The 17380-nt window shown below is 34.3% G+C and overlaps 1 protein-coding gene across 3 annotated transcripts in view; it reads right to left on the bottom strand.

Annotated features, from left to right (window-relative positions):
- Positions 1-493: 493 nt before the first annotated feature.
- The window catches only part of matn4 (matrilin 4), a 21564-nt gene continuing 4677 nt past the window's right edge, over positions 494-17380 (bottom strand). For all 3 annotated transcript variants that reach the window (XM_046856543.1, XM_046856549.1, XM_046856554.1), the window contains 15 exons: positions 14851-14974; positions 13945-14511; positions 13127-13249; positions 12858-12980; positions 11482-11604; positions 8565-8687; positions 8083-8205; positions 7008-7130; positions 5963-6085; positions 4637-4759; positions 3115-3237; positions 2538-2951; positions 2280-2432; positions 1836-1940; positions 494-665 (listed from right to left, as the gene is read on the bottom strand). In XM_046856543.1, coding sequence (XP_046712499.1) covers positions 607-665; positions 1836-1940; positions 2280-2432; positions 2538-2951; positions 3115-3237; positions 4637-4759; positions 5963-6085; positions 7008-7130; positions 8083-8205; positions 8565-8687; positions 11482-11604; positions 12858-12980; positions 13127-13249; positions 13945-14511; positions 14851-14923 — 2478 coding nt within the window. In that variant the 5' untranslated portion in view covers positions 14924-14974 and the 3' untranslated portion in view covers positions 494-606. The remainder of the gene's footprint in view (positions 666-1835; positions 1941-2279; positions 2433-2537; positions 2952-3114; positions 3238-4636; positions 4760-5962; positions 6086-7007; positions 7131-8082; positions 8206-8564; positions 8688-11481; positions 11605-12857; positions 12981-13126; positions 13250-13944; positions 14512-14850; positions 14975-17380) is intronic.

The raw sequence follows: 17380 nt of genomic DNA, 5'->3' as shown, positions 1-17380 counted from the left end.
TCTCACTGAATGATTTTGAGTGAATGCAGTATATTTGGAATGAATAGAATGCCATCCCTCTAGTAGAGTAGCAAAGACTTAGAAAGAATATGTGAATACATTTTGAGGCTGAACTAGTGGCTTCTGGTGGCACTTTACAAAAACAATTTCTGTTGCTTGTTTCCTTAATTTTCAAGTTGTTTCTAAGTAAGAAATTATACAAACTTGAAATTGACTTGAATATATGAATGGTACACCACAGAGCAGTGCTAATATGATAACATATTGATCATAAATATATTTAATTATAAAAAATATATAAGAGGAAAAACATAATAAAAAGGTACAATGAAAACTGCATCCACCATGGACTTCAGAATATTCATAGTCTAGCACAATGATTCATAATGTAGATGCAGTGTGTATATATATATATATATATATATATATATATATATATATATATATATATATATATATATATATATATATATATATATATATATATTCTACATCTGAAGACCATTGGTTATGTAGAATTTGGAGCCAGTCTGGACCATCACTTAAGTGCCTCCCAAAAGGAGCTCATCCCTGAAAGCTCTAGTCTTGCAGATGATGTAATGATTCTCATTTCCGTTTGAGCAGCTCCTTCTCCAGATACTCCAGTCGTGTAGTCATTACTGACAGTGTTACAGTTAAGGACCAATATAGTGCTAGTTATCATGCTTACATAGGCAGTGGCATTTCAACAAAGTTATGTAGACTTTGAAGTAAATATCTATGCATCCCAGAATAATTTATCAGCCAAGCATGCAGTTCTCCCACTATTTTTGGTGCAGATAGTAATCAAAGACATCCATTTATGTTTGCCATCTTGTAAAGTATAGAAGATAAGAAAGGGCTTCGAGGGAATTTTAGATTTGTCAATGCCAGTACATAATTTAGTAAATATAATCAGACATTGTTTCACTATTATGAATTTTGCCACATAACCTCTTATGGAGATATGGAATACATTTAGAAAGTAACTAACTGGTGGTAACAATGAGCAGTAGATGCTACTTATCGAGGAGAAAAGAAAAGAACTACACAATGCATGTTAATGGAGATAAAATAAACAACATTAAGTTAGCTATGCTGCATAAGAAAGGCTAATGGCTGATTTGATTTTAGTAGCGAGAAGAACAGACTATGTCCACTTGGAGTGATAGCTATATGATGGTGCCATTTGATGCAATACTGCATCATTTGTTTTTATGACTGGTCATTGGTCTGTCCAGCATTCCTGGTTTCCAAATTTTTTATTGCACGCATGCATTCCTTGCTTAAGGGCAGCTTGGTGGCAGCTTGGTGATACTGGGGTTAACTTTAGGGTCTATCACTACAGTGCTATCTGCTTGGTATGGAAACTACACAATAAATTCTCTCATGTGAAAGGAGTGCAGTATGGCAGTAGGATATGGAACAAAAAAAACTAATCTGTCAGCCGAATATCCTATACAAGTCTTTGTGGGCTAAAAATAATTCAGATCATTAACTTATCAAACCACTAAAACTTCACTAATATATAACTAGCTACAACCAGTTTTAGAAAGACTTTGGACAGCAGCAGACTCACTCTGACACACACACACACACACACACACACACACACACACACACACACACACACACACACACACACATATTGAACTTACTGTCCCTATTAAGATCATCCACTTACAATTATTAATTCAGCTCATTAAATAAATGGTATGACTACACCCAAGTTTAACAATCTACTCCATGTGTAAATAAAAATGTGATCTTTTTTGTAAATTATTTTAGTTGTTTAGACACAGAATTATGAAGGATATGTTTCTGGTTGATTTGGTTGAGAGAGACCATGGTAGCTTGCTGGAACTCCACTAGACTATTACAAGCACACGGGTCCTTCACCTCTATTTCACCTTGACTCTCCTCTGCAAAAACAAAGAGAAAGAAAGAAAGAAAAAAAGAAAGAAAGAAAGAAAGAAAGAAAGAAAGAAAGAAAGAAAGAAAGAAAGAAATTTTTATAATGGAAAAACCCATTTGAAATTGTTTATTTTAAATATAAACAATACATAATATACAGTATAGTTTTTTTGCTCTGTGCATTTTATACACTTGAAGTAATGTCCTCCAGATGGTGCTAGAGAGTAATTTATTCTTGGTAAGCAAACTACAGACTCATTCTTCTTATAATTCCTCTGCCTGGTTTCAAATTATTTATGCTTCCCCTCCTCCGTTCCAGAGACCAAAGTTTCTCTTTTTAAATATACCTGGACAAACATTGAGTTTAAGGTTTTCTGCAATCTGGCTAATTGCAGTGAAGTCAGAGGTGTAGAAGAAATGTTTCTCCACTGGCTCTGAGGCAATCTCTCTCAGCTCATCCTCTACAGCTTTGCCTACTCCAACAGCATACATTGTAATTCCTGTAAAACAGAATAAATGTAAAGAGTCATATCCTAACACAAAGAGTGAAAATGCTTTATGATACACTATATTACGTGTGTTTTACAGATTTGGCTGTGGCTGACCTGCTTCCTTGGCCTTCTTTGCCCACTCTGATATGTCATCCTGAGAACGTCCATCAGTAAACATCAGCCCCACACGGGGTATGTTTTTTGAGGCAGCTCGGGCACCTTCAGTCTCAGAGAAGCTATTCTGCACCATGTGCTTTAGTGCTAGCCCTGTCATGGTTCCTTTCTCCATGTAGGCTACTTTCATCACAGCTGCCTTGATCTCTTCCTTGCTCTTGTACATACTTAGTGGAAACTCAGTTCTCACCCGGCTAGAATACTGGACAAGACCCACACGTGTTCCATGAGAAGAGATGTCTAATTGGTCCACAACCTGGTTGACAAACTGCTTAACGAGCTCAAAGTTTTGAGGCCGTACACTCTTCGAGCCATCAATCAAGAGAACCAAGTCAATGTTAGATGATCTGCAGCCTAAAATTAAAAAAATATATATATATTATATTATATAGGGTTTTTTTTTTTTGTATTTCTGTATACTGTTCAAAAGGAAAATTGCTAGGTGGATATATCAAAATCAAAATAGGAAGAGTCAAATATTCTGTTGTAATGCTGATTTGTTGCATGCAGTGCATACTTCCACAGCTTTTTCCATCTTCTTGTAGAAGATGGCCCTCTAGGCAGATACAGTGGTATGATCCTGGTGTACTCACACACTGGTGCTCACAGCCATGCTCTACTACATTACACAGGTTGTCTGCTAAAAAATATAAGTAAAAAAACAAGTAAAAACTGCCATGTGATTTAAGGTATCCTTAATAAAACATTTTTTAATAGAAAATTTACATGTAAATAACATGTTAAACTCTTAAGGACTCTAAAAGTCATGTTACTTAAAACGCTCCTGGACAATATAGCAGTGGGGCAGCAGGGGTGAACAGTAACAAGCTAAATTTAATTGGTTACTGTACTTAAGTAGTGATTTTGCATATCTGTACTTTTACTAAAACTTTGACTTTAACTTTATCACATTTCAAAGTCAAATATCTTACTTTTTACTCTACTACACTTTGAAAAATCAGTCACTTCTTTTTATTTATTAGCTGATAAAAACTTAACTGGTCAAGCATGCTGCAAGACATCAATCAGGGTAGAGCATTCAATCTGTTTTCATCTTGTTTTGATTTCTACTTAGCATCAACATACAATGCAGCATCAGTTCAACAGCAAGCATAACATTTTGAGACTAATAAATGGAAGGAAAACCTGAAACTGCTACATAGACCCGTGGATGTTTTTAAGTAGTTGAAATGAAGATTTTGGGCTCGTGATAATATTAATAGATATCAAATAGTGTTTGTCTAATTAATATCATATTAATAGATTGGTGTGCTAAGATTAACATTAGAGTATTTTCACATAAACTGAGTTGACATTATAGCCATAAATAAATCATAGTAATTTGGATACTTAAGTACATTTAAATGCAAATACTTTTGTACTTTTACTTTTAAGTGAAGTTTTAAAGGAAGAACTTATATTGGAGTAATATTTTACCTAGTGTATCTCTACTTTAACTCAAGTACATGGTTTGTGTACTTCACCCACCACTAACCCACCACGGAATGGATTATCCTGCTATAAGAAGCCATATGGCCATTGTACTGTAGGTGGTTGGCAGTAGGCAGGGATCAGCATGGGCCTTTTACATTAAATTTGAGATTGTCTATGTAGCAGCATGCATTGTGTTTCAACATTTTTATATCATAACAAACATAATTAACTTCTTCAGCATATTTTGCTATAGTAACTCTTCTGTGGAATGTATCAAGATGGGCTAGCTTTTACCTGCCATATGTTTTTGTTTGTATTTGTGCTGGGGGTGGGAGGAAATATGAGTATAACTTTGGACATCTTACAAGATTATTTCACTGTTGTTACTTAGCAGCAAAAGGAAGTCTGGAAAAGCCATATAATAGCCTAAGTGCTCTGGTAAAATGATACATGGTAAACATAGCTTTGGAGTCATTCCTGTAATGAGGAAAGAACATTGGGAAACATTTTAACTGCAAAATGCTTCTGTTTATTGCAAAAACAAAAAGCATTAATTTCACCAACTTTTATTTTCCTACATTAAATAGACATTTTAAAATACATACCCTGACATGTCTTTCCATCTCGCTGAAGTGTGTATCCCTCATTACAGCGACAATGAAATCCATTTAATACACTCACACATTCATGATTACAACTGTGATTTCCAAATGAACAATAGTCAATCACTAAAAGGAAAAAGACAGAACAGGAATTTACATGAAATGTGTAATTTTACACATATATATCAGAAAGGGGTATTAAACTGTACAGTTCATTGTCAGTGGGGTTGTAGCTTTTATTGTACATCTAGGTAATTACAACTACAATTATTTACCTTTAATCTGTTTTTTTTTTAATAGTATTTTTCACTAGGAAATGTAGATACTGTATAAAGATACAAAAGTAAAGAAAAAAGGTACCACTACAGCCAACATAAAAAGTTATAGACTTGAAGAGCCATATTTGCTCACTGCCTAAATAAACCCCTAGTTAAAGTGTGCATCTATTCAACCATTTAATCACTAGGTGCTGATATACACCAAACCTTTGCAAACAAAATTGTTGAGAGAAAATGCAAGGATTTATATTCCTGTGTTTCTTTTTTTATATCATGACCTTTTTCAAACCAGTTTTACACATTTTGTAACATGTCTCTGTACAGATGGTACAGCAGCTTAGTTTTCACTTTTTATTTAATTTTTTATTTTATCTGAAGATTTATAGCACTTGTTTAAAATCTCAGTGGCCTCCTTTTCACTCACCTAGTCAGCGACTGTAATGCCATAAGTCAGTAGAATTGGCTCTGGGGTATTTTATTTACAGTTCTTGGATTTTAAAGCATCCAGGTTAAACCATCATCCAGACTATACATATTTGTTCAAGTTTCTTATCTAAATTGTTCTTATGCTGCGTGCTGTAGTTAATTCTATAGCAATTTATCTACTTGAAGATGGATATGCCAGCGGGCTTTAGTATGATCACCTTTAGCCCTAACTTGATAAAATGTAACAAAAATGCTGGTACTGTATATAAAAAAGGTCTTTAATTCCTAATGCCTATGTGCCTCCAATTTGATATTTTTTATTAAGGTAAATTAATCTATTTTTTTAGCTAATACCTGATTACATTGGCATCAATTTCAGTAGCTTGAATTATTGTCATTATTGTATTCAGGAAAGAACACATTCAGGAAATAGACACTATGGATGTGGTGAGGGAAGACATGCAGGTAGTTGGTTTGAAAGAGACAGATGTAGAGGACAGAGGGGTGTGGAGACAAATGATCCGTTGTGGCGACCCCTAATGGGAGAAGCCAAAAGAAGAAGAAGAAATAGACACTTTGAAAGTATTTATTTCAGAAGTATGAACTTGGTTTGGTCTATACATACCCTGACAGGTCTTTCCGTCTATCTGTAGTGTGTATCCCTCATTACAGCGGCAATGAAATCCATTTAACACCCTCACACATTCATGATCACAACTGTGATTCCCAAATGAACAATAGTCAATCACTGGAAGACAAAGACAGAACAGGATTTATTAAGGTTTATGAAATGAAAAGTGACTAAGTTTATAAATACAGTATGTATCACTGCAGCCAGGGAAAATCCCAGAATCAGACTAGGGGCACTATTAATAATTTAATGACAGATGATTATTTGCTTGAAATACTGGTAAATTGGCATAGTAAATGGTCTGTCCTATTGGGAGACTAGACTAGGATTAAAAGATGCTGCTTCATGGCTGATAACTGCACTGCAGCAGGTAAAAAAAATTGGAACAAGTTGAATACAAAGGTCTGACTACTCAAAGTAAAAACACCAGCATACATTAATGTGGACCTCTAGATAGGCAGGTTTGCCTAAAAAACATAACACATTGCTGCTGTGAACTGGTTTGCATCAGGCTAAGATTGACTGGCTTAAGCAAAGGAACATTCTAAGAGAAAGGAAATTCTGTTCCCAAACTTTTCTCTAGGTCTCAAGCAAAACTTTCTTCATAAACAATAGTAAAAGAAAATATTGCCCAGAGTCTGACTTAAACTCACTAACTGTGGGATTAAAAGAGAGCATGTTAGGAAGTAAATCTGCTACAAGAACAACTGAAATCAAAGGTGGAGATAATCATAAAACATTTGAGATATCTGCAGTATTTTTAACTGCCAGTCTTAAAAGAAGTGAGTAAATGCTCCTGTGAAAGCCCAACAATGAATATTAAGCAATAACAAACTTTGCAAGAAATAACATATTACAGCAATACACAGTACAATATCTATATGACGTATATGATGAATTAGGAATTAGAAAGAGAACAAGCATAATGTCGCAGGGAACCTGAATGTTGCTTTCAGGTGACCCTGAATGCAAGAAACTCATGCATGTTGGTATGTATGTATACAAAGTTCTAAATGTGTGTTTGTTAATTTCTTCTCACTTGTACAGGTCTTCTTGTCATCACTGAGATAATATCCATCATTACAGAGACAAGAAAAGCCATTGAGGATACTAACACACTTGTGCTCACAGCTGTCATTTCCGAATGAACAATAGTCAATCACTGGAACAAAAGGACAAGATAGGTTAAATTACACTGAGCCAGATTGAAAGTGAAATAAATATTTAACAATGTGATACTGATTCTTATCATTTCTTTTTTTTTTGTTTTTCTTTTGCGTGTGTTCTGACTACACAGTTTTCAACTGTTTTCGTTTTCATACCCCTTCAGCCTTTCTTTATTTTATCAATAAAATTTTCTTTACATTTGCTTTGCACATCCTGTGCTATCTTACACAGAAATCAGCTCTGATATATACAGATTTTAGTGCTGTTCCAATGGTTAATTTATTTGATTGGACATAAATTGCCATACCTCGGCTTCACAGTTATTAGCATATGTCAGAGCAAAGCTAAAATAAGTAAACAGGAATAATGGCTTTATTCTGGAAGTTAGTCAATGACTTGAAGGTTACTATTTACACTGGACAATGCATTTCACTTTTGCAAATTAACTGTGATGCCACATTTGCCTAACCCACACTTATTTGTGCTTGCTGGATCCGCCAAACAAAAATCCCATACACAATGTTCTGAAGTAGTGTATTGTCTGCCAAAATTTCTGAATGTACTGTAAGCTTATGTGGGAGAAGGCTTGATCTAAGGGCTTAAAGACTAACATTTACAGGTTCATTTATCATTGTTTAGCCAGTATTAAGAATTACAGTGTATCCTTTATTTCAAAAGTCTAATACACTGTAATTTCAAAATGAACAGCAGTCTATCACCACAACAGATGGTTTACTTTTGACACAGTGAATAAACAAGCAGTGTACACTGTCAGCAAGCGGTACATACAATCCAAGCACAAACATAGAGGATAATGTTGCCTTTTAATTTGGAGGAAATTATTTGCCTAGGCAATCTTATAAAATATAATAGAACATCACATATGAATATACTGCTGTAAATGTAAATGTTTGGCACTTGTTCAAAGAAGACTGGGCTTTACTAACTTGTGCAGGTCATTCCATCATCTTTTAAAGTGTATCCTTCATTACACTGGCAATAAAAGTTGTTAAGGACACCCACACAATTGTGCTCACAGCTATCATTTCTGAAGGAACAGTAGTCAATCACTGGAACAGGCAGAAAATAGAAAGTTTGCAATAGTCAGAAGGGCAACAATTTGAAATAGTCAGAAGAGCAAAAATAGTTAAGCATTTCATGTTAATGGTTTATTGTTATGGTCTAATAGTTAGTTAGTACATTTAAGAACAACCAGAAATACTAAAAATGTTTATATGATTCATCCTCCTACAAATAAAATTCCAAGAAAATTAATAGATGCGTATCTCACCCTTATCATTTACTTTAGATTTGTTACATTTCCAAAGAATGTTTGTTGTGTGTGTGTGTGTGTGTGTGTGTGTGTGTGTGTGTGTGTGTGTGTGTGTGTGTGTGAGAGAGAGAGAGATACTTGGTTGCCCACACTAACTTGTACAAGTCGTTTCATCCTCGTTGAGAGTGTATCCTTCATTGCAGAGGCAGTAAAAGCTTTGAAGTACACTCACACATGTGTGTTCACAGCTGTCATTCCCAAATGAGCAGTAGTCGATCACTAGATGGATAAGTATGGATAAGGAATTTAATCAACAATTCGCATATATGCAATACATGCCCATGGCTCTACCATGACAGAGGCTATTTAATATAATCTAGACAAATTTTAGCAAGGTTGGGCAAAGATTCATCAAAATGTATTTTAAAATAAAATACCAAATACCTTTACTTTAAATGTTTTAAAATAAACTCCAAAATACAGCAGCCACACCATGTATCAAAATAAACTACTGTATTTGTGTATTTTAATACTAAACAATACTAAACAATACTTTTACAACAGAGCATGACATTTCTTCACAAATTTTCCATCAGTTGGCCTATTTGATCTATCCTTCACATTACACTGTAAACAATGTTTGATAGAAACAGTTTTTCTCTGGCCGAGTCATGAAATAAATCCCACATATGCAACCAGTTAACAGATAAAATATTCACCAACATATCCCTGTGATCTCCCAGATGAAGGTTATTTTTAAAGTAAACAACAGTTCAATGTTTAACAGTCTGCAAATGACTTAACCCAGCCTTTAGTTTTGCACAAGCCAACTTTCATCCCGGATCGGTCAAGGCACAGGTTACCAACAACCGCCACAGGTATTGTTAGCTAACAGATTACCAGTGGAAATTGGGCTACTGTTGGCCAAAGGAGAAGAAGGAGATGAGGAAGACGTCTACAGAGACAGCAGGGAAAGCTGAAGTGTAGGATAGTGAAGTTAAGAGTTGGTATTTTAAATGTTGGTACTATGACTGGTAAAGAGAGAAAGATAGCTGATATGACGGAGCGGAGAAAGGTAGGTTTGTTGTGTGTTCAGAGTTTCTGATGAACATGAAGCTGGGAGTTAAAGGGGTGATTGTAAATGTCATCAGTGCCTATTCTCCACAAGTGGGTTGTGAGATGGAGGAGAAGGAAAAATTCTGGAGGGAGATAGATGAAGTGGTAGACGGTGTGAAATTGGTGATTGGGGTAGACTTCAATGGCCATGTTGGTGTAGGGAACAGAGGTGATGAGCCGGTAATGGGTAGGTATGGCTTTAAGGAGAGGAAAGTGGAAGGGCAGATGGTGGTAGATTTTGCTAAAAGGGTGGAAATTGCAGTGGTAAATACAGGTGGTGAAGGTGGATAGATTTAATAATCTGGGGTCCACAGTGCAAAACAATGGAGAGTGTGTTAGAGAAGTAAAGAAAAGAGTGCAGGCAGGGTAAAGTGGGTGTAGAGGAGTGTCAGGGTTTTTTTTTTGATAGACGGGTATCTGCACAAGTGAAAGGGAAAGTTTATAGGACTGTGGTGAGACCTGCTATGTTGTGCGGTATAGAGACAGTGGCATTAAGTAAAAGACAGGAAGCGGAGCTGGAGGTGTCAGAGCTGAAGATGCTCATATTTTCATTGGGAGTGACAAGGATGGACAGGTTTAGAAACGAGTTTATTAGATGGATCATGCATGAATGATATTTTGGAGACAAGGTGGTGGAGGTGCGATTGAAATTGTTTGGTCATGTGCAGAGGGACATGGGTAGATAGAAGAATGCTGAGGATGGAGCCTCCAGGAAGGAGGTAAAGAAAATGACCAAAGAGGAGGTTTATGGATGTGGGAGTAAAGACATGCCTCTAATGGGAGCAGCCGAAAGAAGAAGAAGAAGAAGAAGATGTAAAGGACAGGGTAGTATTAAGAGACTTATGGTGGTGACCCTTAACGAAAGCAGCCGAAAGACGAAGAAGTATGCAAATTACTTATATTTGTATCCTAATTTAGTTACTTGGTGATTGGTAATGAAGGGCCTACTTTGCATCAGCAACACTGACTCAATGACAAACAAGTCATACATAAAAAGACAACTAATAGAACCTAAATTTTTAGCAACTACTTTCTAACTAATACATTATTTGATTGTTAATCATAAATATAATAATATATTATGTGTCAGGCAGTCATTCATGCAAATGGTTTGCAATATCATGGTCTAATTAGTAAAACAGCTTCAATTAGTGTACAATATTCCACAATCAAATATTTATATATCAATCATTGGATTCCAAATACCTATTTGGAAGTTGAAATCAAACATTTTAGCAACAACATATAACAATAATTATATTACCAATATTAAAACTGGCAGCCTGCACATTTCTTACCTTGACCAACTTCTTCTATATGCATTTATTTTTTTGTTCTGATCTCAACAAGTCTGTGCAAACTACTGAGAAGGCACTAATCAGAGGCTACATTTCTATGATGTCATCATATAGACTTCTTACTAAGTATTTTACAGTATTTTAAAACTACAAAAATACAAAACACAACTATTTTGATATAAAATATGAAGAGATTTTTATCAACCCTATCAAATACAAATGACAAAATCTTATTTTATATGTGAAATACGTATTAAAAGAAATCTAACAAGTATACTCAGGCTTTAGAACAGCACACTAATGAATCATGTCTATAATATGTAAAAGTCTATAAAATGTTAAATAAGCAAATATCAAAGAAAAGGAAGTTTTACAAATGAAAAGAAACACCAAGCCATATTTATGATAAACAATGAAAATATGTAAATGAACAGTTTGTCACACTGTAAAACAAATTTCCTGAACATTGACAGGTGTCGAGAGCTGAGATGACCTTTTTATTACATCATATGTAGCACAAAGCAAGTAAACTAGTTATGATTTCTGTTCTGACTATTGTTACTTTTATTTAGTATACCCACTTCCTTTATTCATGTGGGTGTTAATGTGTCTATTGTTTAATAGAAGGAAAGCATAATTGGTTTGTTAGCTTTACTAACTTGTGCAGGTCCTTTTGTCATCATTCAGAGTGTATCCATCCTTGCATTGACAGTTGAAGCCGTTAAGGACACTGACACATTTATGCTCACAGCTTTGATTTCCAAATGAACAGTAGTCTATCACTGGAACAAGTAATAAAAAAAAAAATAGTAAATGATGAATAGTAAAAGTGTAACAAATAAAACATTTGTAGAACGTATTTGAAAACATCAACCACCAAAAAGAATATTTTCAATTATTCTTCAATTATTCTAATTCCTAGTTGGGACAATTTTATTTATCTAAAATACACTCCCTTGCTGTTTTGAATTAAACATCATATTAATATTTAAATACTTAAAATTGGATTGGATCTGTTTTCTGTAATTTGTAAATTGACTTGGATTAGACTTGTCCCACCAGGAAGAAATCAAACTTGAAAGGATAATGGTGAACTGTCAGTTTTGCAGAAGACTGGGGAGAAATCTTAAATGACTAAGATTGGTGATTCTTTGGTGATCGATAGTTTGGTGATCTTTAAAACACTTGGCACATTTGTCAGGTAATAAACATTTGAAACTCCAGAAATAGAGTAAAATAAAAAAATTAAAAAGTAAAAGCATTTCCACTCTTGACCCACAACAACTTTCAGGTTTTGGAATAAACAGCATAAAGATAGAACAGTGGAGAAGTGGAAGAGGATCATTATTATGATGTTATATCTGATTGATGTCCTTATTGCTAAATACATCATTAACACATTTTAATTTAAAACATTAAAAGTTTGTTTGTTTGTTTGACAAATCCATATCTGGCAAAATGTTAAACATTTTGATTTATTTATGATACAATTATGATGATATGATATTCATTCAGTTTTTATGTTTCTGGTGTTTATTTTGGATATACTGTATAGTTTTTATATAGTTTTAGAGTTAAAATATTTGTTTAAAATAATTATCACTGAAACATTTTCACCAAAATTCGAAATATTGGTATTTATAAATCTGCATTTAAACTGTATATAAAAAATAAATGAATAAATAAAAACTAAAAAAAAAAAATATTCCTTTAAACTAGCAGTTTTCACTATTATCCAGAAAGGGCCAGTGTGGCTAAAGGCTTTTAATCCAACCAAGCCAGAGTAACACTCGATTTAACATTTGTTTTAGCAGTTTATCTTGGCCTTCAATCAACTATCATGTTATTCAAAATTATATTTTTGTAGACTAATTTGTATGGCTGATAATAACAATAATTATAATGTCATATCTGTAATATATTTAGGCATACATAGAGTTTTATATATTTAATCACAGTTGTGTCTGCTACTGGTTAAACTATTGCTTTTGAAGCGAAAACAAATCTCTGTAAATATATGTATATTGTCACTAACTTTTGCAGGTCTTCTTATCTTCATTGAGTGTATATCCTGTATTGCAGTCACAGCTGAAAGACCCAGGAGAACTGATACAGATTTGTTCGCAGTCATGCTTCTCCTCCACACACAAATCAATGGCTAAAATCAAAGGTAAGCATACAACAGAAAGTACATAAATCTTCAAATAACTTTAAAGATTTTGTATAGATATTATTTTCACATTATTTTTTCGGTTTTGTTTAAGCACAGTTTCTATCAGCTTTGAACTAAAATACTAAAAACACCTGTGCAAGTCTTTCCATCATCTTGGAGTGTGTAACCTGGCAGGCAAAGGCACTGATAAGAGCCAGGAGAGCTCTCACAGATATGATCACAGCCATGGTCAGACTCAACACAAAGATCTATTTCTGTAAAAAGAAATCTTGCTTTAATACTCAGACAGAATCATATCAATTAAATTTCTTTAGATATAATTTGAACTCAGTTTGGATTATGAGCAAAAATGTTATTATTATTCTTCTTCTTATTATTATTATTATTATTACATTTGATTAAAAGGCTTGTATACTAATAATCAACATTTTCACACTACCTAAGATTAACACAAGACCTACAGTATATTGTGGTTCTGTGCTGGCTAAAGTCAACTGCTATCTGCTTTGATGCAAAAAAAAAAAAAAGCTTTAAACAATTAATTAGATTGCTTAAAAAAATGCATCAATGTTGACAAAATATATTGACAAAATATATAAGTTGAAATATAAAGTTAAGAAAAAGGGACATTAAGGGCATGTATGTGTGTGCTTTGCATGATAACCAGATATTCATCTATAAAAAATGTGTTTAATAATTGCCATTACATTACACATCACCTAAATAGTCCATATAGTGGAACAGTGTCTGTCAATGTTTTTTTCTTAAACATTTATTTCCAAATTTTTCTAATTAAAACTGTATTCTAATTCAGTGCCTTGGTGTTCATTGATATATATATATATATATATATATATATATATATATATATATATATATATATATATATATATGAATATCTTTCTGTATGGCTACTGTGGTAGAAACATGATGAGAAAAGTAAATTTACTGCAAAGCTTGTCTTGGAACTGGAGCCCAAATTGGTGAATAAGATCGAAGGTCTCCACTAGGAAGACATGATCTTCAAAAGGTGGTGATGCCATGGCTCTCAAGGATGTCATGTCAGCTCTGGCCACTCCCACAGCATAGATCTCGATCCCAGACTCTCGAGCAGCAGCGGCTACCTCAGCAACACGATCCTGAGGCCGTCCATCAGTGACAATCACCGCCACATGAGGCACATTGGGTCGAGCACCCTCTTCAGCAGAGAATGCCACATTCATGGTATAACGGATAGCCAGGCCTGTCATGGTACCCTGTGCCAGTGGAATGATCTCTTTGATTGCCTTGACCATATCCTTTTGAGTACTGAACTTGTTCAGGGAAAAGACATTCTGCACTTGACTCGAGTACTGAACAACACCCACACGGGCAGCATTAAGGCCGATGTCCATTTCATTGATAATGTCAATCATAAACTTGCGCATTGTCTCAAACTCATGTGGCCGAACACTGCGTGAGCCATCAATTATGAAGACTAGGTCAACTGGGCCAGATTTACACTTTTCATTTCCATCTGTGCACACAAAAAACAATGTTTAGACTGAATGCTATATGAGGCAGCAATAATCAGTAGAAGTTACTGATAAACAGTGGAAGTTGTAAACAGTGTTGGCCCTGTAAAACATGAACAAATTAACTACCTGTTTAAAAAAAAACACTCACAATTTAGTAAATTAAAGTAATGCACACTAGAAAAAACTAGACACTAGTTCCAACATAGAAAATAAATATTTTTCTAAAATTTCTAATATGAGTCTACTTTTATCAGAAATATCAGATATCAGAATTGTATCTATAAATTTTAAAGAAATTATAGCACGGTGTTTCAATGTCTTGGTGTTTTTATAATGACCTTTTCTGGGCCTTGCTTCCAAGATGTTCACTAAAGCCAGCAGTGCACCAATACACACAACCAAATGTCTCATTCTGCAACACTTGATGCTCAGGCTTGCAGGGTAATCAGTATGCCTTTAAGTCTGTAAGAGGGCAAGAGAAAGAAAGTGAGAGTTTAAGGTCAGAACACAAAGGCATACATTTAAGGAACAGCTGCTTAGTCCAACTTGGTCCTGCCATAAAATTACAATGACAAACAGATTGCCTGCTGCAGCACGTAGAAGTTCCAACCAGATGTTGGTAACACAGAGAAATTATTCAACTCATAAATTACTTGCATGTTAGCAAGCTGTTAGTTCAAACACAATGCAAGATATTTATAGGATAATAACAATGTCTGCACATTTAAGGTTGTAAAAGGCATGCTTTGTGTAATATGAGACACATGGTACTTCTCAGAGGGTCCAGGAAGAGTTATAACTGTCTGTGAAAACATTCTTAAAACAATGGTGTGTAAGGGTTTAGAATGATTCTTTTGTATAGCTAACCTAACCTAAAATAAGCTAAAACAAATCTGTAATTATTATCCTTATCAGCAGACAACTAGTCAAGCACTCTGCATTAGTCTTTAGGGCTTGAGATGTTCTTCCTACTATATACTCAGTGTACTGAGGTAAAAGGTTGTGCAACTGTTTGCTTTTGCACTCCCTTTGGGACTTTACTGAACCACAGTGGTTATTTCAGCATCACCAGACCTTTTTCCATTATGTCTTCCTGATACAAAGAGCCCCTGTGTGTGTGTGTGTGTGTGTGTGTGTGTGTGTGTGTGTGTGTGTGTGTGTGTGTGTGTGTGTGTGTGCGTGTGTGTGCGTGTGTGTTTCATGTCAAGATAACTTCCCTGAATAGGTATTGAGACATGCACACTGATTTTATTCATTAAAAAATGTTTTTGTATTTATTGCTATCAACATTACTAAAGCCAAATTTGAATACATTTCAAATATTATGTTACAATTCAGGAATTGTTTTATATATTAATGTCAAAACTGCTTTTAGTTTACAAGCATTATCTCATGTCACTAGTTGGAAAGAAGATCTAATGCAAAGGTTCCCTTGGACATAGAAAGGTTTTCCTGTCTTTTTTTTTTTTAATCTATCTCAACTCATTTAAGTGCTTTTATGATCACGTAATTTGTACCTTTACATTCCCGAATGTACATCATTATAACCACTTCCTGGTTTCTCTGAAAAACCTTGCTAGAATAATTTATATATTCTGTTTAAACACTACATTATTGTTTCAGTTAGACTTCTTAGGAAAGCTTGAAACCCTAAAACTACTCAATGAAACACTGAGAAAAGTGTAGCTTTATGACCTCCTGCTTGGGTTGAATAAAATTATAATTATAAAACATATTTAAAAATGAAGATACAGTTTAATACATTTTCAACATATATTTGTTCAAAAGGTAATGGCTCAAGCCAGCCTATACTTGCACTTCTTTATAATATGTATTAAAATATAAAATAAAGTTCATCTGTCCTTATGTCTAAGAAAGCAATTTGTTACAATTATTATGACACTAAAAATACTTATTCATGATATGTGCTATTTTATATTTTCTTTCCTTTTTACTTGGAAACTTTTCCAACTTAAATTTTGTCCATATTTATATTATATAGAGCTTATGTCCTTGTGTCAGCTACTATTTGCAAAGCATGGTGCAAGCATGAGAACTACACACCTGGGTGCAGGTTGTTATCTCTTAAAACAAATGTACACAGGGATTGACACACACTGCCAGGAGTTCAACACCAATGTCACAACAGCAGGCAATGAAGAAGCTTACAGTATAGTGGTTTGAATGAATGTACCATCTGCTTACTGCAGATAGATCAGAAAAATGGTTGCGATTAAGAACAAAATTATGTGAAGAGGTGAATGTAACAGGGCAAAAAAACACTAGGAGATACAAAAAGAAGACTGCGACTGAGAGACATGCAAGAACAAAATAAAGGTCAGAAAGAAGTTGGTGAGTGACCGCATTCCATGGCTGGGCTGCGATCTTTTACAGACAATTCATACTTTGTATAGTCATAAACTTCTCAAAATGGTTAGTTATAATATAGTAAGGAAAGAGTATCAGTCTGAGAAAAAAATGTTTTGATTGTAATGTTATATTTAACTGCATGAGCAAATTCACATTGCAAGTTATAATTGGATAGGCTTAAGGTGAGAGATAAAGTTATTATGACAATTTGACTTACTAAGAAAAAGAACAAAATCACTCCTACTTGTTACAATTCCAACATATCTCATATCAGTTCAGGTTATAAACAACTTCTTAGTTTTACAGTTCTTTATCTATTATGTTAACCCCCAATTATACAGAACCTTTACTATGAGCTAATGTGCTTTATTTTTCTTGCACTCAAGAGACCATGTTGAAGGGTCATTTCAGTGTTATTGAATGGAATGTTATATCTAAAAGATATATTTTTTATGTGACGGAGATTAAAACCAATTCAAAGCACTGCTGAGAACTATG

This window comes from Silurus meridionalis, chromosome 1, assembly GCF_014805685.1.
Source record: "Silurus meridionalis isolate SWU-2019-XX chromosome 1, ASM1480568v1, whole genome shotgun sequence".
Taxonomy (NCBI): domain Eukaryota; kingdom Metazoa; phylum Chordata; class Actinopteri; order Siluriformes; family Siluridae; genus Silurus; species Silurus meridionalis.
The sequence above is the reverse complement of the archived record's forward strand: the minus strand, read 5'-3'. Positions and strand labels throughout refer to the sequence as shown.